Raw genomic sequence first — 27,083 nt, forward strand, 5'->3', positions numbered from 1 at the left:
ACGTGACGCTCCGCAGCCTGGGGGACCCCCCGGGCCCCCCCCATGGCGGCCCGCACTGAGGGGAGGGAGGGGGGAGGGGAGAGGATGAAGGGAACATGGAAGCACCTGAGAGGGGAAGAGAAAGAGACATCAGGTCTGGATGATGTAGTTGCTGGATTGGAGACTCCTACACATGTTGAAGATGTTTGGGTGTGATGTGCTCTACCGCAGGATGTGACGGGTCCCCATAGGAACGCATGCAGGCACGACTACACACTTGCACCTGTGAGGAGAGTTCCTCTCAAGCATGCACTCATCCAAAGAGATGACGCAAATACACACAAACACGCGTGCACACACACGTACACACACACAGACCTGGAAGACTCTGCACAGCTCTCAGAGGTCTCAAACTGTCCGTCAGATTCTTTTTGATAGAGCGATATAAAGCAAAGAACCATATTGAATGTATATAGTGTATATACATATATACACACACACCATACCTAGCTGTGCTTTATCATGCTGTGTACACCAAGCCCTTCACCCGGCTGTGCTACAACAATGCTAAGCTAATGCTAAACATCCAGCATCGCGGTCACAAGGACAAACTGAGCAAGCAACTCTCGAGATAAGTCCTGTATGGGGTCTGAAGGGCCGTGTGCTCTGAAGGACAACCACACCCGCTTTCAGCTTCTTTCATCTTCTCATCATTGTTGCTCACGCTCGCTGCCATGCCAGCCATTGGACAGCGGCAAGTGGAACTTCCCTCTCCCTCTCTTCAGCTGCAGTGTTTGGGTGAGTGCCAGGTTAAACGGACCAATCACAGGCAGAGGACTGTCGTGCATGTGAGGAGACAACATAGTTGTGGACCCCTGACTCCTCCCCTCAGCCCCACAACCAAACCAAGACAGGCGGATCGGCTTCCAGCTGCAGTGGACTTGTCTATTCAATTCTGACATACATACTATATGTGCTTATATGACTTACACATGTGCTGAGTTCTTTTTATTTATTGAAGTTATATAATTTATTTAGATAAGCGTGTGAATGGTTGGGATGGATACAGAGGGAAGGATGTCTAATGAAAGCAAAATAGTTTGGGAGTTGTTTACAGGTGTTTGGTCAAGCTATTTGACAGGTGTTTGGTGGTTGTGACCTGCCTTGTCCCTGTTAACGGCCTTAACCCTGGACTTTACTTTCCCTCACAGCGTCTACCAGACTCCTCATGTGTGTTTCTGGAAAATAAAGAGTTTAAAGATGTTTTGTGGAAGCTGATGAGAACCTCAACCTGTTCATCACTGGCTGTGTACATTACCTGTGATGCCCAGGTGTGTACGTTACCTGTGATGCCCAGGTGTGTACGTTACCTGTGATGCCCAGGTGTGTACGTTACCTGTGATGTCCAGGTGTGTACGTTACCTGTGATGTCCAGGTGTGTACGTTACCTGTGATGTCCAGGTGTGTACGTTACCTGTGATGTCCAGGTGTGTACGTTACCTGTGATGTCCAGGTGTGTACGTTACCTGTGATGTCCAGGTGTGTACGTTACCTGTGATGTCCAGGTGTGTACGTTACCTGTGAGGCCCAGGTGTGTACGTTACCTGTGATGTCCAGGTGTGTACGTTACCTGTGATGCCCAGGTGTGTACGTTACCTGTGATGCCCAGGTGTGTACGTTACCTGTGATGTCCAGGTGTGTACGTTACCTGTGATGTCCAGGTGTGTACGTTACCTGTTATGCCCAGGTGTGCTATGTGGCCTTAGGTTCAGACTGAGATGTACAGAAAATATACCGTAACGCTGGGAGCAATCCTAGATGATGATTGTTGAGGGTTGTTACTGAAAGACTTTCCTCGTAATAATACACCACTTAACGGGTTAGCAAACGTTTCTTTGAGGTTTCATTGAGACGGTAATATAGTCAGTAAGTTAAATAAAATGACATTTGTTTTCCTTTTTCTTTTTTTCTTTTTATATCATTTTTTAACATTGCCTCAACGTTAATGATGAACTGTAAATATGGTTTATTTTAAGGGTTCCTTTCTGTAAGAAAAGTATAGAGATTGTTAACATTAATGAAGCTATAAGTGTTTGCAAATGTTCCTTAATTTGTGTTAGCATTGATGCTAACTTCCTGGAAGCAGGCCAAGGGAGAGTCTGAGAGAAGGTTCGCAGTCAGTAGTCCATGTACATGTAAATATGTTAGGACTGGATTAACTCACTCCTCAGTAGATATATACCGCCCACCCGCACCATCGAACGGTTATCTTTTGTGTGGCGTAGCTGGTAAAGAGGTGTTTACGAGAGGTGATGGTTGCGGTCAGAGAATCAGAGGACTCTGGTTCGAATGCCAGAGTGAGGAAAGAAGTAATCTTGACAAAGCAACAACACGCATCACGATGGACTGGGTCACTGTTATTCTTCCAGCACGTTCTGCTCTTCATGACATCCTCAGCTGCTAAAAAGTCACATCGAGAAACGAGTCAGAGAGAGAACGATCATATGGGAGCTACTGATCGACAATTAAGAACAATTCAAATCCATTGGTTCCGATTGGTAACATGTTTATTATTTTTGGCCATACTGCAGTATCCTGCCTGACTCAGTGTGTTAGCTGAACATCTGTACAGTGAGCTTAGCTCAATCACATTCTCCCACAGTCATGGTTTGTTCAAAGGACAAGTCTACACAGCGATAATGTATATTTGTGCAGTTGTAGCAAGGGGTTTCTCTCTCTCTCTGTCTCTCCCTGTCTCTCTGTGTCTCTCTCTGTTTCTTGTCTCTCTCTCTGTCTCTCTCTGTCTCTCTCTGTCTCTCTCTCTGTCTCTCTCTCTCTGTCTCTCTTTGTCTCTCTCTGTCTCTCTCTCTCTCTCTGTCTCTCTCTCTCTGTCTCTCTCTCTCTGTCTCTCTCTCTGTCTCTCTCTCTGTCTCTCTCTGTCTCTCTCTCTGTCTCTCTCTCTCTGTCTCTCTCTGTCTCTCTCTCTGTCTCTCTCTCTGTCTCTCTCTGTCTCTCTCTCTGTCTCTCTCTCTCTGTCTCTCTCTCTGTCTCTCCCTGTCTCTCTCTGTCTCTTGTCTCTCTCCCTGTCTCTCTCTGTCTCTCTCTGTCTCTCTCTGTCTCTGTCTCTCTCTGTCTCTCTCTGTCTCTCTCTGTCTCTCCCTGTCTCTCTCTGTCTCTCTCTGTCTCTCTCTCTCTCTGTCTCTCTCTGTCTCTCTCTCTGTCTCTCTCTCTGTCTCTCTCTCTGTCTCTCTCTGTCTCTCTCTGTCTGACACTTTTCTCCTACTTGTACAGTACCTGTAGCAGCAGTGTCTCTGCCTCCCTGTGTGTATATCATGCTATATGACCTGTATGACATTATCAACCTACTATGGACATTATTATCAATAACAAAGTGCTCTTGTGATCACAGTTCAAACGACTCCCTCGTCTGTTACCCCCAGAACATTCATATGCTGCTGTCACATGTCTGTCACTGTTTATTGTCACATGTTCCTGTTCCTGAAGAACAGCATGGAAGTCTGTAGCCAACCCTACTGGGTGCACAGTGGGTGCTTGTCTCCTTGGATACACAGTGAAGTCTGTGATTTAGATTACGTTACAAAAGCATGTGTTTGCCCAGGTTTATGACATCAGCAAATGACATATGACAAAGCTCAAAGACCACAGATGGATGAAGGGAAACAAGTTCCTCATTCGGCCACTAGATGGGGATACTGCTCCTAACCAGCGCTCATGGTGAGCGAGAGGTCAGGATGGTGGTGCTGGATCTGGGTGACCCCTAGTCTGGGTGACCCCTAGTCTGGGTGACCCCTAGTCTGGGTGACCCCTAGTCTTGGTGACCCCTAGTCTGGGTGACCCCTAGTTTTGGTGACCCCTAGTCTTGGTGACCCATAGTTTTGGTGACCCCTAGACTCCAGGAACATGAACTCTGCCCAGGGGTATGGGCGCTGACTGGAAGGAGAAGCACTGCAGATCATTTGGTGTTTCTTTCACAATGAGTGACACATGGAAATGTTTAAACAGTAAGTATCTAATAAATGGTATATACTCTATATGAACAGACAAAACAGTGATTTTAGACTCATAATTCACTAATAATTCATACTGAGTGTTTTAATGAACACCCAACCACACTCATACCTGGAAAACACTTCCCTTTACGAGAAGGAAACACCAGAAGTGTTTGAGGGCCACCTCAACCTAACCCTAACCCCAACCCTGTTTGAGGGCCACCTCAACCTAACCCTAACCCTGTTTGAGGGCCACCTCAACCTAACCCTAACCCCAACCTTCTCTGCCCTGGAGCAGTGCTCAGTGTTCCCACGGTAACTTCCTTGTCTACCAAGGGAGTTTTTTCAGTTCAGTTTCTGTTTCTCAGTTCACCTTTTCAGTGTGACGGAAGGCAGAGAGTGGGAAAGGGAGGGGAAGACATGGCAGCAAAGGCCTCATCTTACATGCTACATGCTACATGCTACGCACATGTTTCCAGTGAGCTACCAGGGTGCCCCAGGAGGGCTTTTTGAGCCTTGGTTTATACCCTTATATAAACCCTTCAAGCACAACAGGTACTTCTGCCATTGTGTCACCTACTTGTCAGGGCTGGTTACAGCTCACAGGTTACATAAACAGGAGGCAACATCTAAGAGATTCCACACCCAGTCTGGTACAGTCGGTATTGGATGGGAGAAGAGGATATTTCAAGTTAATCGGGACTTCCCAGGACCCATAGCAGTTTGCACAAATATGCAGTCAGTTGCTCAATGTGTTCCTGTAAGTTGTAAGGTTTCCAAGAAGACTTCCCTGTATGTGGGAGGGAGCTGTGATCCAGACATGGTGAATGAATGTCAGTAAAACAGCGGCATAAACTTCCATACTGGTTATAGTTCTGATTACCGCCGTGCAAATGTGGAGCATAACTGTTGATATTTACACTCACTCGCTCGTTGAGATTCACATTCACTTCCGCTTTCGATCAAAAGATCATCTCTCAACATCTCTCCCTCCCTCTGTCTGTCTTTTTCTCTCCTTCATATCTCTCTCTCTCTCTCAAAAACACTCTCCCTACCTTCTTCCTTTTTCCACAGAAGTTACCAGTAAGCTTCTCAGCACACATTTGTGCTTCTTCCTTATTGTACTATTCAGTGCTACCACAAGGGAAGGTGTTTGCACCAGCTCTACTTTACTATCAACCCCACACTGAGGACACAAGTAGAATAGATTTTAAATTCATCTCTTTATTGAAAGGTTCGGTTAAAAAAATACAATTTGACAAATGTAACAAAACTAAAAAGTAAAAGAAATCTGTTCGAATGAAATGTGTTATTAGCTGCCCATCATGGTGTCCTATATTGTCCTGCCTCTGACCATAACTGCTACATGTATATCTGTATGTAACAACATGGACTCATGTCAGGTTAGGAACAGAAGGAAAGTGCTTCAGTGGTGAATAAGAAGAATCACATTTTAGATCTTATTCTGTCGGCCGTGTGAGTCAGAATGCTCCTCCATCCTCGACCGGGATGCCGGACTCAGACTGCCTATGGCTTCAAACCCCTGCAGCGTTTACCCTGAACACACACACACAGCAGAGGTTAGGATAACAGTGGTATTTTAGAACATGCTAGATACCACTATTTAAATATCATGTTGTTGATACAGGTATTGCTATGTAGTTACATGGTAGTTATGAAACTTTAAATGTTGTCCACAACTGTCAATTTCTTATAACAGCAGTTATCTGTTCCGTTATTTTGTCAAAGTGTCCCGATTACACATTACTATAAGAGTTTCTCTGGAAGGTTCATCTTTCTCTGGAAGGTTCATCTTTCTCTGGAAGGTTCATCTTTCTCTGGAAGGTTCATCTCTGCTGAGTCACAAACTCTTCCTCATGATGATTCAACTATGTTTGTGGCTTTTGAGGTTTGAGGCTAGACAGCGATGACGTGTTTGAGGTTTGTGGGATTTATATGTAATCTTGAATGAAGATGTAGTTTGGGGATGTAATCTTGGATTAAATGAAAGTTTCTTCCTGGTTTTGCTCGTGAGCAGTGAGGTCAAGGGTCATAGGTGTACCTGGAAGTTGCTGCTCCGACACTTCTTGGTCAGGTGGTCCACATGGCTGATGAGGTCTCTGACCCAGGGCTTGTCAGGTGCGGTACACAGGAAGCGGTTCTTCTTGGTCACAAAGCTACAAATACAACCAGCCAGTCACAGTGTGCATGGGCCATGTTCTGATGTTAAACATTCACCAACCCCCCAAGGTCCTTACATGACTGCGTCCAGAGAGCAGCCCCGGCCTCGGTGTTGGTGCTGGTAGCTTCTGACCAGCTGTTTGGGGATCTCATGGTCGCTCACCTTCAGACAGCAGTCCACCACCATCTGGCCCTGAGTCACTGAGGGGGAGGGAGGGACAAGGAGAGATGAAGATGCTTCAGTTTGATATGCATGGAGCTGGTGAAGGAAAGATCTCAGCGGTTAGTGAAAGGTCACACCTCACACTGGTTAGTGAAAGGTCACACCTCACACTGGTTAGTGAAAGGTCACACCTCACACTGGTTAGTGAAAGGTCACACCTCACACTGGTTAGTGAAAGGTCACACCTCACACTTGGCTGGTTCACCTCCAACAAAAGACTGACAGTGAAAAAGGACCTGAATCTCTTCTGTTGGGTCCCAGTCCTGACACCTGATGCTGCTGAGAACTGTGTTGTTTACTAAAACTAGACATGCTAGACATGCTAGACATGCTAGACATGCTAGACATCCTCCCTCTGCCTAATCTGTTGGAACTCACACAGACACACACAAAGTGGAGGATGACAGACAGGAATTACGGACATACATTATTACACATGTACATACATTATTACACATGTACATACATTATTACACATGTACATACATTATTACACATGTACATACATTATTACACATGTACATACATTATTACACATGTACATACATTACTACACATGTACATACATTATTACACATGTACATACATTATTACACATGTACATACATTATTAAACATGTACATACATATTTCACAAACTTTCAATTACAGTGGAGTTGTAGTGAGGGACTAAGCGATCATGTTCATGTTTTCAGAACAGAAAAGAATCAATAAAGCATTCAGTCTGTCTGGGGCTTTCCCAGAACACTAGAGTTAGCCTGTAACCTTTATAACACTGCAGTGACTTGCACCACGGATTGTTACATAACACACCCACACACATACATAGACATACACATACTGCCTTTGTAATGCCCACATACGTAAAATATTACTGAATAGTGACAAAGCTAAATCTGTTTTGTTTGCCTGCCTGTCTGCCTGCCTGTCTGCCTGCCTGCCTGCCTGCCTGCCTGCCTGCCTGCCTGCCTGTCTGTCTGTCTGTCTGTCTGTCTGTCTGCCTGCCTGCCGTCTAAAATCCTGATCTGCATCCTCATTAATGCATGGTTGTATCATCACCACCACAGTATCATTTCAATCACAGTTTGACATAGTTACAAGATTATCATCATTACATTTGATAACGCAATGCAGTCTACCACATAAAGTACCCATGTTTGAAATCAACACTCACCAGTTAGGCAGCAGAAGAGGAGGGCACAGAATAGGAGTTTGTACCCAGCAACCATGACTAGTCACTGATAACCTGTAAAGAGAGATTTCAGTTAGTGTTTGTGAGTAAGACGACGTCTTCCCTTCTACAAAGGCACAACAGTGTCCTCTGCTCACTTGAGTGAGTGTCCTTGGTCGTCTGAGCTTGGTGATGCTACTGGACTCTCCTTCAGACTCCCCTCACACACACACATACTTTATATGTGGTCTCGGTTTCATTTTGACTCACCCCCCTCAGACATTTGATACCTATTTACTTCCCTTAGGACAAAACAACTGGGGAATTCCATCTTTGTTGTTTGTTTGTTTTTTTAAATAGGTTATTTCATCATTAGATTCTTTACCAACATGTTTGCATATAAAACTATTTATCATGTTCTCAGCATTCAGAAAGGGCCGTAGAAGTCACGAAAGATCATTTGTTTTTTTCATTCAGAGATGAAATGTTTCTGTCTGGTATTTGATTTCTAGTTTTTGGGGGGGCAAATTACATTAAAAAGTTCCTGGAGTGAGTGGTATATTTTCACAGTGTGCATGGTTTTTGAGTACAGTCAATTTCATATTTTTGTGGGAAGGAGCATCAAGTCAGGAAGTTGTCTTGCTGTGCAGAGCCCATTTCGTAATGTTCCATAAAAAAATATTACTCAATAGTCAAGAAGTGTGTTTGTGAGGGTATGTGAAATGTCTTGTGATTGCACGCAGGAAAGTCAGCGATACACACAAATGTTTACAGAAGTAATTATTACAGTCGGTTAACCAGTCTTGAGGTTTCAGAAATCTCAATAGGAAGCACCTCTTTGTTGAGAAAAAGTTTCAATATCAATGGAAACCTTTGTAGTACACAGTGAAAACCCACAGCATTCGTCCCCATGATGAGAATAGCTATGCCTTTTTTGTCAGTAGCTGAAATAGAACTTGTGTTCTTATCAGGAGTCATATGAATATACACATTCACTATTTGCATCTATCAAGATAGACTGTAACAGCTGATAATCACTCTGATAGACTGTAACAGATGATAATCACTCTGATAGACTGTAACAGATGATAATCACTCTGATTTGACCAGAGGTGTGTGTTTGCCTGACAACTAAAGTTTCGTTTTCATGGAAATGATGTGTTTCTCCTCAACCACAGTCAGAATTCCCCTGATCTTACTGACCTTGCTGCTCTTTTTGGTAACAGACCGAGAAGAGGACAAACCAGACATTCTGCTACTGAGCAGAATTTGTTGGCACCAGGCCACAGTGCGATGTCAAACTCAACAGTGAGAGTTACTGTGAGACTAAAACAGGAATGTGATGTTTCCCGACCCTGACCTGTACTGAACTCTAAAGAATGACCTTCACAACCCTGAGGGAGAAAGCTCTGGAACAAGTCTTGTCCATAACTGATGAGAAACACATGCAGCCTTCATGGTAAGGTGATGTGTGTGAAAGTGGTTATTGGACTTTAGGGGAAAAGGGAAATTGTGAAATATTTAGTTTAAGTGGCAATAGCAGATTATATTTTGTGTGTCTTGGCCTAGATATGCCTGTTCAAATTCTTTATTCTTGTGAATGTTGGAATTATTTGACAAGTTTTTTTTCTTTTTTCTTCTTACAGAGTTGTAATTTAGAAAGGGGTTTGTTCAAAATCTGTCCAGCACATGAGACACTGTACTGTTTGTGACACGTGCAGTTGCGTGCAAACGTGAGGTAGCACATACCTGATTAACTGTATTGTGTCTCATGCAACGTTTGTCACATTTTACATTTTATTCATTTGTTCTTGTCTAAAGAATCCTGAAAATATCTAACTAAATGCATCTCCCTCCACTGGCTACCCATCACGGCCCGCATCAGATTCAAGACCCTGGTACTGACCTTCCGAGCAGTGAACGGGACTGCACCCGACTACATCAAGTCTCTCCTGCAGCGTTACACCCCCACCCGCCACCTACGTTTTTTTTCAGACAACCACCGCTCAAGACCGCCCGGTCCCAACACAAGCTCTTCTCCTGTCTGGCCCCCCAGTGGTGGAATCAACTCCCCACCTCCATCAGGGACACTGACTGTCTCCCCACTTTCAAAAGAAGGCTCAAGACGCACTTGTTTTGGGAGTACAACGGTACATAGGAATGGTTTGCTGAACACAATGCTAGTTTCCTCAAGGATCTGAATGACTGGCTTAGACTGTTGCTCTTGTTGGTTAGTGGTAGCTGATTTAAACTGTTTTCTATTTTAGTTAATCCTATTTTTTATTGCTTTCCTACAGGTACACTTGCACTTAGAGATTCATGTTGTTTGATTGTAACTTGTTTAACTACATGCTCTTAGGGTTTCTTCCCTTTAGCACTTATTTTTGGGTTGTTCACAATATGTACTTCTTGTTTTGGCTACCCGCAATGCTATGGGGCTATCTTGTTGTTATTATCAGTGACCTATGCACTTTGTAAAGCTCTCTCTTGGAAGTCGCTTTGGATAAAAGCGTCTGCTAAATGAATAAATGTAAATGTAATGTAAATGAGTGTATCTATATCATTATGTTTTTATGATTATTCTGTATAATGTGACAAGATGTGACAGGTCAGTAATTTGTTGTTTATAGAAGTATGAGTGGGAGTGGATTATATCGAGAGCAGAAACACAGAAATTATAGATTTGATAATGACATTTTATGTCCAAAGTTATTTGAAATGTACATTTTGAATGCTTTACATAAACACATATTACAATATTATATATTTGCATATATAGTGCAACTATACAAAAACAAAGCTTATCAACGGTGAATAAAAAAGCACCACAAAGTACTCATGCTTGCATATTGACATGGCCAAGTGCAAACTAGCAAACCAGAAAAAGTAATTTAGGGCATAAAACTATATTCTAGAACCTTGTTTACCATATAACGTTTTGCATAACTTATATGAATTGACTGTCATGATAAAGGTGAAATGATTTGAAATCTTCAGTCGTCAAGGGGTTCCTGATGGATGACCTTGTTCTGATGTGTGGAGGTCATACTCCTCCCTGCTCTCCTCTCCTCTCCTCCTGTGTTTAAACCAGTTCTGTTCAGGTTCTGGGAAACAGGAAGACAGGCATAAATAAAACACCTCAAAATTGGGCAAATCAGAAGATAAGTTTAACTACTCAAGTAGAATAAATAACAACAGGTAGTTCCACTGAGAAGAAGGAACTAATAAAACAGATTGCAATCCCAGCAGCGATAGTTAAGACTCAGTAGATGTTGATGTTTACCTCTCATGTTGAGCTGCAGAAGGGCCCTGACGCCTCCGCTCCACGAGGGAGATGAAGCCTGCCACCCAGCTGCTGTGTCTGGGGTGAGGGGTGCACAGCCTTAGGCCATTCTTTGTGATGAACCTGGAAACGCCCCAAAACAGATAATAATCAGAATCAGAATAAAGTTTAATCGTCAAGTAAGTGTACAAAAACAAGGAATTTACTGCAGTGGGAAATGATAAAATATTTAGTTAGCAGAAACTTTTATACTGTGGCCGCTTTATTATTATTATTATTATTATTATTATTATTATTATTATTAATCGAAAGTGATATACAGTGGAGGGGGATTAACCTGAGACCAGACCACATCTAATAACATGAATTTCCTATGAAGCGGGATTTTTGGTTTGCATGGATTGGCACTCACACAGTGGCATCGATCTGACAGCCCTTGTCTGTAGTCTGGAGCAGGTAGGCCTGGACCCTGGTGCGACGGTGGAAGGGGATGTCTGTTGTGGTCAGACAGCAGTCCACAGGCACGTCAGAGAAGGCTGGGGAGACAGGGGGGTTAGATATGAGTAGGGATGGATGGAGACAAGACACTGCTGTGACCAGTCATAAAAGAGGAAGAGGAGGAGGAATGGAGTGTGAGAGAGAGAGAGAGAGAGAGAGAGAGAGAGAGAGAGAGAGAGAGTAAGAGTGAGAGAGAGAGAAAGAGAGAGAGAGAGAGAGAGAGAGAGAGAGAGAGAGAGAGAGAGAGAGAGAGAGAGAGAGAGAGTAAGAAGTACATGATATTTCATCCAGAGTGATTTACAGTTGCTCGTAACACAGAAGACCTCTGTGGGCCAAATGGAGTTTAGAAACACAGGGGAAAACACCCGTTTACAAGAAATCCTCCATTGCTGGAACAGTTGTTTGGACTGGACCTCCTAGAGATTTCCTGTGGTCATGAGCTATGGGACATGCTAATACTCAAACTGTTTCACACTGAAATGTGTGTAATATATATCCCACAACGAAAACATAAAATCCCCTCAACTAGTTTCAGCATTAGCTATGGTCTGAAAAGTGAGGTGTGTGTTTGCCTTACCTGCTGTGTAAGTCACGCAGACGGTGGCAGCGAGGAGGAGGAACGCCAGTCCAGATGCCATGGTGAGCTGGAGGGTGCAGATGTTTCAGGTGAATGTATGTTTGTTTGAGGAAGATGATGTGAGCCCAAGTGGAGATGCTCAGGTGTTTATATACACACCTGGTCTTTCACTTTCATTCTTATCGGAAATAGGTGAGACTCCACCTCCTCTATCCCGTATACTAAAACAATTACCTCCACCCCCCTCTCCAACCCAACATCTCAATTTTTCCACCTTCTTCTCAATGTCTTGTTTCAACACGTTCTCCTTTTTTTTCTTTGACCTCGTATCTGATTAAACATCTTCATTCACGGAGAGTGAGAAGGTGAAAGCATTGTACATACATTGGATTTTTTGGGCTCGATAAAAACGGAAGCTGCATTCTTGGTTGTGTGATGCTTGAGACAAGTATCTTTCACATAGGTCCATGACAAATATTTATCTTCCATATTTCGCAGCACTACTGAAAATGTTAAAGATTTTCCAGAGGGTGACATTTTTCCCTTCTGCTGTTGTCTTGAGTTGTGTGTCCATCCTTTGATGGGAAGAAGGTGCCTCTAAATTCTCTCCTGATCATGAGTAGTTTGCAGCCAAACTCATCACAACAAATGTAATTTCCCTTCTTCAGTTTTAAGGGAAGCAATTCTTCCCCATTTTGATGTATTCTCTCAGGAAACAGGAACCAGAGCACCATGCCCACTGCACAGTGTGGCTGACTAGCTAATACAGAAACATTATCTGACTGCTGTCATGGAGGTGTTGTTGATGCAATGTAGTATTCAGTTGAATATTCTGAGTAAGACGTTAGTACCGTCTGATAAGTGAAATGAAATCCTTACTTGACAAACATGCTGTTTGTTGTTCTTAATATTTCATTCAAAAACACATCTTCCAAGACCCAGACACTGTGGAAACCAGCTCAACTCTATCTGTTTTGCATGCTGCTATTTGTAGTTTAAATTGTTTTGCATGCTGCTATTTGTAGTTTAAATTGTTTTGCATGCTGCTATTTGTAGTTTAAATTGTTTTGCATGCTGCTATTTGTAGTTTAAATTGTTTTGCATATGCGTATATGTTTTTTATTTTGGTTAAAAGCTCTGTCAGAGAGCAGAGCAGAGCAGAGCAGAGCAGAGCAGAGCAGAGCAGAGCAGAGCAGAGCAGAGCAGAGCAGACCAGAGCAGACCAGAGCAGAGCAGACCAGAGCAGAGCAGAGCAGAGCAGAGCAGAGCAGAGCAGAGCAGAGCAGAGCAGAGCAGAGCAGAGCAGAGCAGAGCTCACCTGATCTGTTCTGGTTTGGTCTGGTTTGCTCTGGTCTGCTCTGGCCTGCCCTGGCCTGCTCTGGTCTGGTTTGATTTGGTCTGGTCTGGTCTACTCTGGCCTGCCCTGGCCTGCTCTGGTCTGGTTTGATTTGGTCTGGTCTGGTCTACTCTGGCCTGCTCTGGTTTGCTCACCAAAGCAGGCCAGAGTAGACCAGACACGGCCTGAAGCTTCAACTGCGACAGGAGACATGTGGCTCAGGGAGGGGGATCATGTGGTTCTGAATGCTTGGTGGCTAATGTTGCAGAGCTGGCTTCAACTGGTAGATTTACACACAAGGACAAGATTAATGAATCTCGGTGTGCTTGATGTTCTGTCGCTGGGCATGTGTCCGATCACCTTTAAGTACAAGCTTACAAACATTATAATTAATCACTTCAAATCACAAATACCTTGTCTGCAAGTCCTTTTAGCAGGACATGAACTGTTGATAGAGACTTTCAGCCCAAATGATGTCTATTATTTAGCTCACATAAATACGTATACAGACATAAACCTTCTTTTAGATAGTGAAGATTAGAGCTTGAATTCCATGCTGGAGTATTGAAATGGCCCCATTTCCAGTAATACAAGTCCCTCCACACGCACACACACTTGTGTGTGTGACCTTGACATTTTGCATTGTTCATTCTCTTAGAAATGTTCCTTTGCAATGTTCAGAAATGTTCCTACTGATTAGCCACAAAAAGACATGAGGGGTTACTGGGAATTAGATATACATTCAAAGACATACATATGTACAAATGTTATATATTTCATATGAGTTGATTTTCTTAGAACTTTATTGTTTGACATGCAGTGATGACAGAATGTGCTTAAGGAACTGTGTTTTTCTTTGTTTATTTGTGCCTGTTGTATTATCAAGCACTTCCAGTAATCTGTTCTTTCTGCTCGGGAGAGTACCAACAGAGTGCCCAATTTCAGGAAAACGAAAGTCTGAACCGAGGCCAACTGCTGTTTGACTCCCACTCAAAATAACATGTCTGTGTGTTTTACCAGGGTTAGGGTCATTCTATCCTGCTCTGTCCGAATCAGTCTGATTGGAGGATTCTGTTCTTTCTGTTGAACAACTTCTAGAAGTCTTTAAAAGGAAAAAAACGGAATGAAACTTGACAGTTGTAGTGCGCCACGGAAGAGATAAAAAAACTATTCAATACTTCGTAACTTTGGTTCTTAGATCAAAGCATTGAATCATTATAAACTTCAAATGCTATTTTAATCACGTCCATTTAAGAATATTGAGCATTTCCATGGATCAATGAACAAATACTTCAACCCCTCCCCCCAAAAATGTTTGGTTCTATTTTCTATCGATAACATTTTTGCTTGGTTCAACCTAGTAACCCTAGTCAACCTAGGATCTAGTTTTCTAGATTACGCTTGTTTAAATAGAAGGTTATGGAGGTTTGTAGCAGGCAGCCACAAGACATACCCAATCCATTTTGTTGACAGTAATCGTTCCACTGTTGTTGCTGTGTTGAAGTCTAAGACCACTGCTGCCATCTAGTGGTCACTTGAAGAGAACAATACTCCAGAAGACCTCTATCAGAGTTTATTTTAACAATTGTTTTGTTAAACTTCAAATTTAGCCCATATTCTTCTCCTCTGATGAAATTTATGGATGGGTTGTTGGAACTGTTTTGCTATGTCTAACACAGCCTACAAACGCACATTCCCTGGGCACAATTAATATTTTTGGTTATAAACATAAAGCATACAACGGCTTGTGATAGATTCTGAATTCGTTTCACTCAGAAGAAATAAAAATAAATAATTGTCAATCACATGACAATAGTGTTTGAATAGTTGGCTACCTTATTGTCTGCATGGTACAGGTACTCATTCTCAAGAGAAAAGGTAGGCTGTGCGTAATATAGCGACACTGTTTGGACTTATGAGAAAACAAAACCACATACAACTAGACTCTGAAATGCTATGATATTTTTCCATTATCTTTGTGTCGGATAATTTCTCTTTTTATAACTGAGAATGTACAACTGGATGTTATTCTGCAGCCTACATCCATTATCATGAACATCAACCTTGTTTGTTTGTGCATCAGAAAAAGGGCTGTGGTGAACATTTGAATTTATTTTCCTTTGATTATTTTAACAAAACATAGCTGACTACCTAAAACATCGTTTTTATTGACTAGACCGCGTCCTGCCACGGCCTTGACCAATGTTGCTACGAAAAAAAACACATTTACTTATTTACAAATTAGGTTTATGTCACATCAAATGCATTATTACATATTTTCTATCCGTCATGTTCGTTTTTTTTTTTTTCAATCGGAACACAGCATATTTCCCTACTATGTAGAACTACGTCTGTGAGTGGAACCCACCCGTCTCTTCCAGTCAGTCATCCTGTTGCCGCACTGTATTCTGGGAACACACAGAACATTCAAGATGGCGGCGAGCAGGAGGCTGCACAAGGTAAATCTTCTGATATCCCTTTTTTCATATGTATGTAACCATTGGGGGCTTAACGTGATAAGGATGTATTCGCAAATCACACAACGGAACTTAGTTGAGACATGTATTGTTCTCTGAATGTGTGGTCGACCAAACGTGTTGAAAAACCAACCCGCTAAAAGCGAAAAGTCACTCTTTAGCAATCTCGCTAGCTTACGCCGTTAGCTAAATATTTAGGCAGGGAAGCACCGGCAATTTAGGCCAGAGATTTATAGACCGGTTTTCGGGATCAGGGAAGTAATTGGCCAGCTAGCTAGTTAGCCTGCGACGTTGTAAACTGAAATTCAACACAAAGGCAGGCAGTAGTGTAAAACTGAAAACTCGTCATGATGTAATAACGAACGTTACTCTCTTTTAGGTAGCTATATCTAACCTGTAGTGTGGCTAACTAGGTAAATAACAGTTGTGGTAAATAAACCGTACTTTCGGTTGACTAGGCTGTCCGAAATAAAGATGGGGAGTAGCTAGCGAGGGTAGCTGGCTTCACGTATTCAAACAAACCACTTTCGCTAATCAGGCTATCCAGATCACGTTAGCCAAACGATTAGCTAGCTAGATGTTTCAAAACTAACCATGTAATCCGTTAGCGAGCTATTTCATTGAGACAATTCATTATTATTGACAGGAAGTACTGTCATATCTTAAGTCAAATCATGCCCAAATTCTTAGCAAGCTAACTACCAGTTAACATTAGCTACCCAGTTTGTTTGTTAACTACGCGTTTTTGCTTTTGTGGGACACGTTTTGGTCCGCTTTAGTTGGACTTGGTTATAATATAGTCTTCCGCCGCAATTTCGATAATATTTGGGTGTGTACCTGAATCTTGACATCATTCAAGCGAACGTTAGCTAGCAAGCTAACGTGCTAGTATCGTTTTCGTGTAATCAAAACCGAAACATGAACTAAATCCGCAATATCGATAATGTCGTCGCTAACAAATGTTGTATTAATAGTAGCCCAACATTAAGTGAACAGTTTAATTGAACGACTGTTTTCATATTTTTTCACATCCCACTTAAACATGACACAGTCCATCACTATTATTTAAGTAGCAAGCCTCATTGGCTCATATTGATTTGATGCTAATGCCTGTCTTGGCCTTCTTGAAAATCGCCTTTTAAACAAGTAAACAGTTTTCCATTTAAACAAGCAGATTTTTTGTATTGATGTTAATTGTTTTGTTTTTTTCTTGTCATCCTCCCTCTCAGGAACTTGACGAGATTCGCAAGTCTGGAATGAAAAACTTCAGAAACATTCAAGTTGACGAATCAAACATATTGACATGGCAAGGCCTTATCGTCCCTGTAAGTGAAGTCGTAGCAGTTTGAAAATGAGGCGGAAACTCCCATGACTAGATGATTTCATTACCATGGCAGACATTTTGCTGGTGTCATTTGCGGTACTTATTAACCATGGTTTATTGTGTACACTTCCTCATTACAGGACAACCCTCCTTATGACAAAGGAGCATTCAAGATCGAAATCATCTTTCCTGCCGAGTACCCCTTCAAGCCCCCCAAGATCACTTTCAAGACAAAGATCTACCACCCCAACATTGACGAGAAAGGACAGGTGTGCTTGCCTGTCATCAGTGCAGAAAACTGGAAGCCAGCCACTAAAACTGATCAAGGTGAGGAAGCGAAATCATAGGAGGCTTTTCTGTCCACACTAGCTTGATCCTTGTGCTGCCTTCGGGTCACAGTGACCCGCATTTCATTTGGACCCTCGCGCTGTGGGGGCTGTGAGACAGCCCGGCGGTTAAAAGAAAATGCACGCACCTTTCAATTCAAATATATGAATCTCTGTCATTTCCATGCTATTGGACCTAGAAAAACAAGGAAACATTATTTTAGTCAAATAAAATTGGAATAAACCATGTTATGACCAGGCTTTAGGATGGCCTTGCAGCTGTTCCTGACGAGAGCGAAAGGGTAGTACACTTAGTCTTTGGTGAATAAACACCAAAGAAGAATATGTGACCGTGTTGTTTGTTGCTCTCATAGCAAAAAAGTTTAATTTAACAGTTTTAAGAGGTCTCACTCCAGCCTAATTTGACTGACTTAACTTATCTTCCTTTTTATTTCATTTTTCTTCATTAGTCATCCAGTCCCTCATCGCCCTGGTCAACGACCCTCAGCCGGAACACCCCCTCAGGGCCGACCTAGCTGAGGAGTACTCAAAGGACCGTAAAAAATTCTTTAAGAACGCAGAAGAGTTTACAAAGAAACATGGCGAGAAACGGCCAATGGACTGATGACATGTCGAGCGTCTAGCCCTCTGATCTCTCTGTTTCCCTCTCACTCACTTGCCCAAGCAAATATATTTCTCCAACATCCTTTCCTCCCTCTCTCCACTCCCGTCCCCCCACACTTCTCCCTGTCCTTCCCTCACACTCACATGCTCCCCAGCAGCTCCCCAGCAGCCCCCCAGGAGCCGCCCCTCTGAGCGTGGCCAAGTTAGCCTCAGCCTCCCCTCCTCCAGGACTCTCTGTGGATCAGACAGGTTCCTCCTCCTCCTCCTGGTGACACATAGCTTGAGGCTGTTACTAACTTTCTACTATTTTCTTAAATCAAAAAAAAAAAAAAAAAAAAAACATTAAAAAGTGGTTAGAGGACTTTGTAAGATGGAGCACTAGGCATTAAAAATATATAGAAGGAAAATGCAGATATAAAATGTTTTAGTTTGAAAAGAGGTTAAAAGGAAGAACCACAGATCGGTAGTCCATCTTGTTTGACAAGAGTTTTCTCACAGAGGGGAAGCCCTGATGTTCATTTTCCCTCTAGTTTCATCTGACATGCTCCGTCACACCCAGAAAGAAAAACATGTCTGAAACTAGAATCCAGCCCTCTAATGATCTAGGACCAGGAGGTGCGTGCTGCCATGTTTCCCTTCCTGTTCTGACTACTTCTCTGCTTCTGAAGTTGCACTGTATTCTCTGGAACAAGCCCTTTCTCAGCCCTCCCTCCCTGTAGTTTGTTACCCATCTAGACCAGACTCAGAATGGCAGCCTATACACCAACTCTGTTATCAATTACATTGTTTCATAAAAGATTGAAAAGGAAGCCTACAAACCTTGTGTGATTAATTTAAGACATGACACTCCATTTGACACAAGGCTTCATCTGTTGAAAACAGATAAGCCCTTGTTACCGCTTACACTAATTTGAATCAGGTTCTTATATTAGATTATTTTACTGCTGATTAGTTATGTTTTGGACAAAAACATTTTATTTACATTCTGTGAGGTTTCTTCCTGGTTTGGGTTTCTAAAACTACAAGACCCAGATTTCAAAGGCAATCGTTTGTTCACTAAACAACGTACAAACTATTGGCTCTTCACATTCGCTTGCTGCCAACAAAACAGGAAGTGGAAAGACAAGTAGCTCCTGTTGTCTGCCATCCAGGCTGCCCGTTAAAGTTATGCACCTGGCGTCACAACACACATCCATAGCATTCAATTGGACTTCTTAACACCTTGCTACAGGGGTATAATCAGTGGTAGGCTCTTCGCTTGAAGCCCCTACAAAAGGGACTTTGATTTGTCAGAGGAGAACCATGGGAAAGGGTCCCTGCAGATCCTTCCACAAGCCCCTGGGCCCTGCTGGGGGGGCTGTACCGGGCATGGTGGATGGGGATGTGGCCAGAAGGCCAGTGGCAGAGCTGTTTGACTTGGGCCAATATTTCCTAATAAAGACGGCTTACCATTTGGCCTCACTGTCTGGGTGGTTGTGATGGTGATGTTTGATGTGTGAATGTGCTGGAAAAGCTTTTGTCAAATCAGATATTATGGTGAAAAATATATTTGAGGGACAAAGTTCAAACACAGCAAGTATGTGTTTATATCATACACACATGTAATGGAAGATGTAGCTTGAGAGGTATGGTTTGGTTCTCAATGACGTCCCCAAATCTTAGCAAAGATGTAATGAAGTCATCTTAGATCATATGGTCTTCTACCCTGGTCCTAAAGGCCCACTTCTCTGCATGTTAGATCTTTCCCTCTTCCAAAACACACGATTTAAATAAAGGGGTCATCATCAGGCTTCTGGAGAAATTGATAACTACCCATTCATTTGAATCAGGTTTGTTGGAAGAAGGAAAGGTCTTAAACATTCAGGACAGCGGGGTTGTAGACCACTGCTCTAAGACGACGTGCTGCCTCACATTTGTGATGCAAAAGTCCACCACTTGGTGGGGCAACATTAAACACAGCCTGGCCACACCCTGGCCACAGCCTGGCCCTACCTGACCACGGTTAGCCTGAGTCATCATTACTGCTGCTTATCTGTCCAAGGCTTCTCCTTCATGCCCATGTCAGAAGCTGTTATCAGGTCTGTTTGGCTCATAAACATCTTATAATACCTTTGTACAGTAAACTAGTTGTTTGGCTGGTAGTTTGCTGGGCAGTGTCGTGTTGAGTGGACTTCACCAAACATCCATTAGGTTTGTCTCGTGAATCCTTAAACAACAATGTTTTCTGAACATGTTTTACTTATTACATTAGAAAATCATTAAGGCTTTCGACTTGTAACATTTATTAACATTATAAGTTCTTCCAGTTTTTCATTTAATACAAACTTGGCTACAATAAACAAATGGCTACAACTGATATTCTATAAATACTCCTGTCACACCATATTTTATAAAATATAAGAATGATTAAAATCAGTGTTAATGCATGGTTGTAAACACATAGGACGTCATATTAAAATTAGCATTAGAATATAAGTTATAACCAGAATGTGTAACTTTGGCAGTTGAACTTCTGGATGACATCAAGATGTGCTAACTGAGGTTTTGTTTGGTTGTTTGGTGCTCATTTGTACTCACCTGAGATGAAACAACTGTTGCCCTAAATCAATCTAATGAGACTGTGCCTGTATTGTGCCTTAAAAACACTAAAGATTTAGTGATTAACTTATCGTCATGGCTCGGGTCGCCCTGTTATCCATTGATCTAACTGTTTCCTTACTTCTTTGAGCGACACAACATTGTAGTGTAGGTCCAATTCAAATAAACCGCCACTGGCTTTATTCTGTCACTGATCTCAGAAAGGTAATGCTGTCTAGATTCCTGTCATTTGACTTTCCTTCATGCTTAAAATGTATGGTGGTGCCAAACAGGAGGGGATGAGATTATTTCAAGATGCAGGAAATAGAGCCCAGAGATTCAGACCTTGTGCTATGTGACCAGCGTGGGCAGCCTGTTGTCTCACAGGAACATGGTGCTGTGCTCAAAATGAGCCTGCAGGCAGAGTCCAATCTGACTTAATCTATTTAATCCCAAAAGAGATTAGCTCAGGTAAATGTGTCAATCCCTCGAACCCGATCCCTAGTTCCTGAGCACTGGGGAAGGCTAGAGTGGAACTAGTGCTGTCCTACTGGGCCTGACTTACTCCTTCCTGATTACACTCAACTGATACCTCCATAAACATCATCAGGGGACTGAATCAAGTTTGGTGCATAGAAGCGAGTGGGGCTGGAGGCCAGCTGTGGGCTTGTGGGAGGTCACAGGTCCTTGAAGGCACACAGCTGGATCCTTTCCTGGGAGTAGAAGTCCAGAAGCAGGGGCTGGGTCAGGGCGCTAAGCTCCAGCTGCCGCTCAGCCGAGCAGGAGAAGTCGTCGGGGCCCTGCCCGCAGCCTCCCTCCTGGGGGCGGCTGGGGTACCCAGGATGCACCATGAGTTCAGCTGTCAGTGGGGCCTGCTGGGCCGCAGAGGAGAGGGAGGAGGCCATGCCCCCATGTCCTCCAGGGGGTGAGAGACGCCCCTCCATGGCGTAGCCCAGGGCCCGTTTGAGGTTGGGGAGGGACATGTTCTGGCCCATGGTGGTGAGACCCATGTACACATCAGGCCACCTGGAGAGCAGGGGTCACAGGGTCAGATAGGATGGGGACGGTCTGTGGGAAAAACCTCTAAAAGAAGGGGAGTTTCTGTCAAATGGTTTACACACACACACCTGATGCCGTGACGACGGAACACGGGAGCAGCCTCCAGCGCATCCTTCTCAACCTGACTGTAGAAGTCCCGGAGAGGCGGGCTCAGCCAGGAACACGCCTGCAGGCCTGCCTCCACAGGAACACGCGTGTACCGGATCCCAAAATCCGACAGCACCTGAGCAAACACCTCCCGCACCTCTGGAACACACACACACACAGTTCCTGTCTTAGGCTGATTAAGTTCTGTTTCATGGATCTGTACTGGTCAGACAGACGGTTCTGTTTCATGGATCTGTACTGGTCAGACAGACGGTTCTGTTTCATGGATCTGTACTGGTCAGACAGACGGTTCTGTTTCATGGATCTGTACTGGTCAGACAGACGGTTCTGTTTCATGGATCTGTACTGGTCAGACAGACAGTTCTGTTTCATGTATCTGTACTGGTCAGACAGACGGTTCTGTTTCATGGATCTGTACTGGTCAGACAGACAGTTCTGTTTCATGGATCTGTACTGGTCAGACAGACGGTTCTGTTTCATGGATCTGTACTGGTCAGACAGACGGTTCTGTTTCATGGATCTGTACTGGTCAGACAGACGGTTCCCTGCTGGCAGTCGGTCCTCCAGAGGCCTGCAGCCTGGTCACCAACACATGCTCAGTATTCTCCAGAAGCTTTGTCTGCAGCATGAACACAATAAACATACCATGCAATACCTAAGCAAGTACCATATTTACTAAGACAACAGTAATAGAGTGGTAAGAATAAACCCAAAATATATGATTAGGTTCTACCTCATCTTAAACCAATAACCACTACCATGTTTTATGGACAATACACAGTAAATATCATGCACAATTCCCCTGCACTGGCCAAAAACACCCAGAGTAATATAAATAAAAGAAAATGCTACTTTACTTGTCATAATACAGCATGTGAATATGCCCAACTTAGACATGTGTCAGACATGTGAGCATGTGTCTGTTTTGTCTGACTCAACAGAGGGTCAACTCAACAGAGGGTCAACAGAGCGATACTGAGTGAGGCAGATAGGGAGAGCCGGCATCACATGATGTAAGGGCACGCCACAGTGAGGCTGATAGGGAGAGCCGGCGTCACATGATGTAAGGGCACGCCACAGTGAGGCATCTCACAGAAGCATCATACATAAGTGGACCAGCTAACTTCTATAAGCTTGTGTGAAGCCCACAGACACACAGCGTACCTGGCAGCACATGCACATGCTGGTGGCCGTCCATGTGACACGGCAGGTGACCAATCAGCTCCTCAAACAGCCTCACCTGAGCCCTGAGTTCCAGCTCCACCTGGACACAGACAGGCACGCACACACACAGAGAGAAGTGAGAAACTGCCAGAAGCATAGTTATAAACCCCTGTCATATGTGTATACTCATAGATGTAATACAACACCACCTCACAGAGTAACTACACCTTGGAAAAGAGAACAGCAGAAGCTGTGTGGCAGCTCCTCCTCCTTCAGGGAACACATTAGAGCTACAGCTCAGTACAGCTGATCTGTTTTGATCATGTGTCCATTACCCAGACATTCAGTACAGTCTGGACATTTAAATGTATTACTTTAGGATTTATAACAATAGAAATATGAGTCTAATGATGTTTAAGTGTATGTTAAGCTATTTCCATTAATTTTCAGTCATGTTAGTACAGCAGACTATGCAAAGACGCAGCTATGTAAAGTCTTCTTAGTTGCCATTTGGTTCTCAATGTTAACAATACTTATAAAAACCGGGTTACCTCTGCCATGTTCAGCTGGCCATTCTGTAGTGCTTTGCGGAAGCCCATCTTTCCAAGAAAAAAGCCATCCTGGTTCAGAAGGGTGGAGGATCTCTGCTCGAGACTCTGGCAAACTGGCACTCCTTCAGAGAGGTTGGCGTGGAGACCGATGGGAATGTGGTGTCTGCAGTGAGGAAACTGAGAGTCAGGACTGCTACGAAGATCACCAAAGATCAACTAAATCTGGTTATTGTACGTCAAGGTACAGTTAAGCAATCGTATTTAGCTTAAGATTTTTAAGTACCACCTAACCAACATTAAAGTTTAAACGCCTGTTGACCTTTTAGATAGGCATGTATAACTAAAGTCTGGGGAATATCAATAATTAGATTAAGTATATATAAGTGTCACACATTAGAAGAAAAAAACGAGTAGGTACGGCTAGATACGTGGCTTCAATTTACCTTTTGGCCAGAACTCCGGCTTCTTCCGCCGCGGAGGCGTTAACCAATAATGACACATTGGAAATGCCCCCAGCTTGGAAACAATCCACTATACCCTGGTTCCTCTTCGGACAATAACCAAAATCATCTCCCGTCACCACCAACTTGACTTTGGGTTGTGGCATGGTCTCTTGAAGCTTTTAGAAAAAGTAACCAAGTCAACGTTGAGCCGGCTACTTTGTTTCCAAGCGCTTTTCAGAAATATGGCAAGGAGCCAGCTATGACTCACGCAACTAGATGCATATCATAGATTTTATGAAACACAAGACCACATGACCTTTTAATGTTAGACTGAATACCAAGCAGAACACAAGACGATTCATAAACTTAAATTGCCTCACCTAATCCTCGTCAGCAACACAATAGTTAATCTATTCTTGACATTACTTTCACGTACAGGCTAGGCTATACGCCATTCCATAAATACAGTTCACGTAAGTAGCCTATCATTACAATCGCAGTTTAGTGTCTATAATAGAAATAACTAGTCTACAACTAGCATCGGATCCATATGAAGCTTGCTTAGTGGTCCTGTACCCAGTCCTCAACCTAGCGAACAGGAAGACAACTTGCCGCCACTTAAAGACTAGCATGCTATATGAGTTCTACAATACCTTCACAAAATCGAAATGACGAAAAAATATACGTACATTTGTATGAGAATGATATACAGAGTAGCATACAGGCAGGCCTACATCACTTGTTGCGACAAATTAAATGGGTGGAAAAAACACGACTAGTCTCTTGAGATAGCGTGAATTAACCATCACCTACGGTGAGATTCGAGATGGGCACTGGAATGCTCTGCAAATATCGTAACAAATACTCATCTTACCCATTTTAAGACACGGGTTTGGCCATTATATATCTGAAGCCGGCCACAACGATGAAACAATACAACCACACTGTTGTTGTTTTAATGCATTTCAATACTCAACGAATTACTTCAATTTATGGCGACCTCGTGTGGATCTATTGTGCACCTCGAGTGAACACTGTGGACAAAAAATCCGAACTGCAGCCTCTAACTACTGCAGCCTCACAGTACTGCAGCCTCATAGTACTGCAGAATCTCACTACTGCAGCCTCTCACTACTGCAGCCTCTCAGTACTGCAGCCTCTAAGTACTGCAACCTCTGCAGCCTATACTGCAGCCTCTCACTACTGCAGCCTGCAGTTTCAAAACGTGAAACTTGTTTTGTGTCATGCTGTGGGTGGAAAAGAAAGTTTTGAAAAAAATGTATGAAAAAAGTTTTTGAAAAAAAGTTTTGAAAAAAGTTTTGGAACAAAAAATCTGAACTGCAGTCTGTAAGTACTGCAGCCTTTAACTACTGCAGCCTCTCACTACTGCAGCCTCTCAAAGCTGCAGCTGCTCATACTGCAGCCTCTCCGTACAGATCGACATTCAGATCACCTAATTAGCTACATCTAGAATATAGCCTATAGCGTAAACCGAGACCATAATGTTTTGTGTTGTGTAGCCGATAATACTGGACCACTATCAGGTCCCTTTTGGAAAATCTAACCCTAACGTCAAGCCCTTTAGGCCTACATACATTGCGATTTATAAGAGAATGTTGAATGTATTGACGATGTATGCGTTCTACTTCTGAGATTGTTTCACAATGACATTCGATTGCTGAGCATTGTTAAATCACCGAAATAGAAACCACACGCTCTGTTTGCGCTTGACGTTACAATTAAACGGAAAAATAAATCTAGAATACATCAGTGGAGCTTCACAACACCTGGAATCTGTGAGTCCCGTCAAAGGCTTTTGGAGGCCACGGGAATATCAGATCTCCGAACAAACAGCCGTGGAGAGTCCTTCATGGCTCATCACCTTACTGAGTCAGAATGTGACCTCTTCCGGCGCTTAAAGCTGACTGAAGAGTGGACCAATTCCTTGGAGGACGTGGTGCTTGTGAGCCGGGCCTCTGGCTTCCCTGCCCAAGGACAGGCGTCAAACTCCGGTCCGAGTGATGCAATGGCGACGTATCTGTGTGAACAATTCAAAACTTTCTTAGAGAAAAGAGGAACATATAAGGAGCTGGAAAATGTCATTTCCAAAGTCCTTTTAAAAATTGTACAGGCAAAGAAGGCAGATGGGAGCTCGCTGCTTGTTGTCAAGCCCAATAGCACTGTTGAAATTCCCACGGAAATAGTTACCTCTCCGGTCTGTAAGTCAGACGAACCCTCCTTTATCGCAAGGCCTACACTTTGCAGTGTGAGCGACATCTTACAAAACCAGCAGACGTCATCTGACATGCAGGTTGAGCAACATGATGAATTTGGATGTAGTAAAGATTGTACACATAACAATATCGTAAAATGTCTAAATAAGATTGCCTTTGACGAATTCTATCATGTCACAACGAATCTGCGCGCCGACGTCATGGTAAGTGTAGGTCTCTTACTCGCTCTCTCCCTCTATGGAAGATAAACTTGCGCACACACCCAAGGCCGTAATCATAATACATATTGGGGACACATCCCCCCCCCCAATATTAAAATCTGGTCCAGATTCCCCCCCCCCCCCCCCCCCCCCAATATATTGATATACAAATATACATGTGCTACTCTACGACAGGCAACCACGCACGCTGTCCGAAATTATCAAAATGTAATATGTCCCCAATGTTGACTCCATGGCTACGGCCTTGACACACAAACACACACACACAGAGAGACAGAGAGAGTAGTACGTCTGTAAGGATTTTGTTGTTCTGACAACTTTCACACAACGAAACACCAACGACTATTATGTTCATATTTCTCTTGCCAGAGACTCAGACAAACGCCTCCCAGGTGCAGTTCCATTGCGCGTGGTGGGAGCGACAGCACCAGGCGTGGTACCGACTCTCTGAGGGCGATTCTGCTGGGCGCGCTGTCCAGCCTCAACCGCCAGACCAGGAGAGAGATAGCCCTGTCTCAGAAACTGGGGATGATCGTCACCCCACTGCCAAACGATGGCAGATCTGGCCAGAGTTGACATTAGGCTATCGGATAAGCAATAAATGTCAATAAGCATTTTGTTTGTTTGTTTCTCAATTGGGTACATGGTGTTCATTGATTCAAGTGATTGGCTAATGATAGGCTTCAAAAGGCTGCTGGATGAAATGTGTTCTGGTCA

At 43.4% G+C, this 27,083-nt stretch overlaps 6 protein-coding genes across 9 annotated transcripts in view; 3 read left to right on the plus strand and 3 right to left on the minus strand.

Moving 5' to 3' along the window:
* The window catches only part of rusc2 (RUN and SH3 domain containing 2), a 21,319-nt gene extending 17,925 nt beyond the window's left edge, over positions 1–3,394 (plus strand). For both annotated transcript variants that reach the window (XM_084694844.1, XM_084694845.1), the window contains one exon: positions 1–3,394. This exon is cut by the window's left edge and continues 149 nt beyond it. In XM_084694844.1, the coding sequence (XP_084550970.1) occupies positions 1–59 (59 nt within the window). In that variant the 3' untranslated portion in view covers positions 60–3,394.
* Positions 3,395–5,193: 1,799 nt separating this feature from the next.
* Positions 5,194–7,851, minus strand: LOC146220147 (C-C motif chemokine 21-like). 2 transcript variants are annotated; one of them, XM_084695209.1, is made up of 5 exons: positions 7,723–7,851; positions 7,568–7,639; positions 6,248–6,371; positions 6,052–6,166; positions 5,194–5,546 (listed from the first exon to the last, which is right to left on the minus strand). In XM_084695209.1, the coding sequence occupies exons 2-5, from the start codon at positions 7,620–7,622 to the stop codon at positions 5,517–5,519; spliced, it is 324 nt and encodes a 107-aa protein (XP_084551335.1). In that variant the 5' UTR covers positions 7,623–7,639; positions 7,723–7,851; the 3' UTR covers positions 5,194–5,516. The 2 variants fall into 2 exon arrangements, with proteins under 2 accessions (XP_084551335.1, XP_084551336.1); XM_084695210.1 differs by lacking the exons at positions 7,568–7,639; positions 7,723–7,851 and adding an exon at positions 6,579–6,901.
* Positions 7,852–10,272: 2,421 nt separating this feature from the next.
* Positions 10,273–12,033, minus strand: LOC146220148 (uncharacterized). The gene is made up of 4 exons (XM_084695211.1): positions 11,923–12,033; positions 11,260–11,383; positions 10,848–10,970; positions 10,273–10,668 (listed from the first exon to the last, which is right to left on the minus strand). The coding sequence occupies exons 1-4, from the start codon at positions 11,981–11,983 to the stop codon at positions 10,662–10,664; spliced, it is 315 nt and encodes a 104-aa protein (XP_084551337.1). The 5' UTR covers positions 11,984–12,033; the 3' UTR covers positions 10,273–10,661.
* A 3,551-nt stretch (positions 12,034–15,584) lies between these two features.
* On the plus strand, positions 15,585–19,475 carry ube2l3b (ubiquitin-conjugating enzyme E2L 3b). The gene is made up of 4 exons (XM_084694555.1): positions 15,585–15,717; positions 16,965–17,060; positions 17,200–17,386; positions 17,856–19,475. The coding sequence occupies exons 1-4, from the start codon at positions 15,691–15,693 to the stop codon at positions 18,008–18,010; spliced, it is 465 nt and encodes a 154-aa protein (XP_084550681.1). The 5' UTR covers positions 15,585–15,690; the 3' UTR covers positions 18,011–19,475.
* An 801-nt stretch (positions 19,476–20,276) lies between these two features.
* ydjc (YdjC chitooligosaccharide deacetylase homolog) lies at positions 20,277–25,485 on the minus strand. Of its 2 annotated transcripts, none has more exons than XM_084694551.1 (6): positions 24,786–25,485; positions 23,912–24,087; positions 23,469–23,631; positions 22,918–23,017; positions 21,714–21,891; positions 20,277–21,612 (listed from the first exon to the last, which is right to left on the minus strand). In XM_084694551.1, exons 2-6 carry the CDS (start codon positions 24,073–24,075, stop codon positions 21,264–21,266), a joined length of 954 nt encoding a protein of 317 aa, XP_084550677.1. In that variant the 5' UTR covers positions 24,076–24,087; positions 24,786–25,485; the 3' UTR covers positions 20,277–21,263. The 2 variants fall into 2 exon arrangements, with proteins under 2 accessions (XP_084550677.1, XP_084550678.1); XM_084694552.1 differs by lacking the exon at positions 24,786–25,485 and adding an exon at positions 24,292–24,767.
* Positions 25,486–25,508: 23 nt separating this feature from the next.
* Positions 25,509–26,980, plus strand: LOC146220151 (uncharacterized). The gene is made up of 2 exons (XM_084694553.1): positions 25,509–26,348; positions 26,736–26,980. The coding sequence occupies exons 1-2, from the start codon at positions 25,782–25,784 to the stop codon at positions 26,940–26,942; spliced, it is 774 nt and encodes a 257-aa protein (XP_084550679.1). The 5' UTR covers positions 25,509–25,781; the 3' UTR covers positions 26,943–26,980.
* The last annotated feature ends 103 nt before the right edge of the window (positions 26,981–27,083 follow it).

Source organism: Hypomesus nipponensis, chromosome 28, assembly GCF_054491055.1.
Source record: "Hypomesus nipponensis isolate SF chromosome 28, ASM5449105v1, whole genome shotgun sequence".
NCBI classification, from domain to species: Eukaryota; Metazoa; Chordata; class Actinopteri; order Osmeriformes; family Osmeridae; genus Hypomesus; species Hypomesus nipponensis.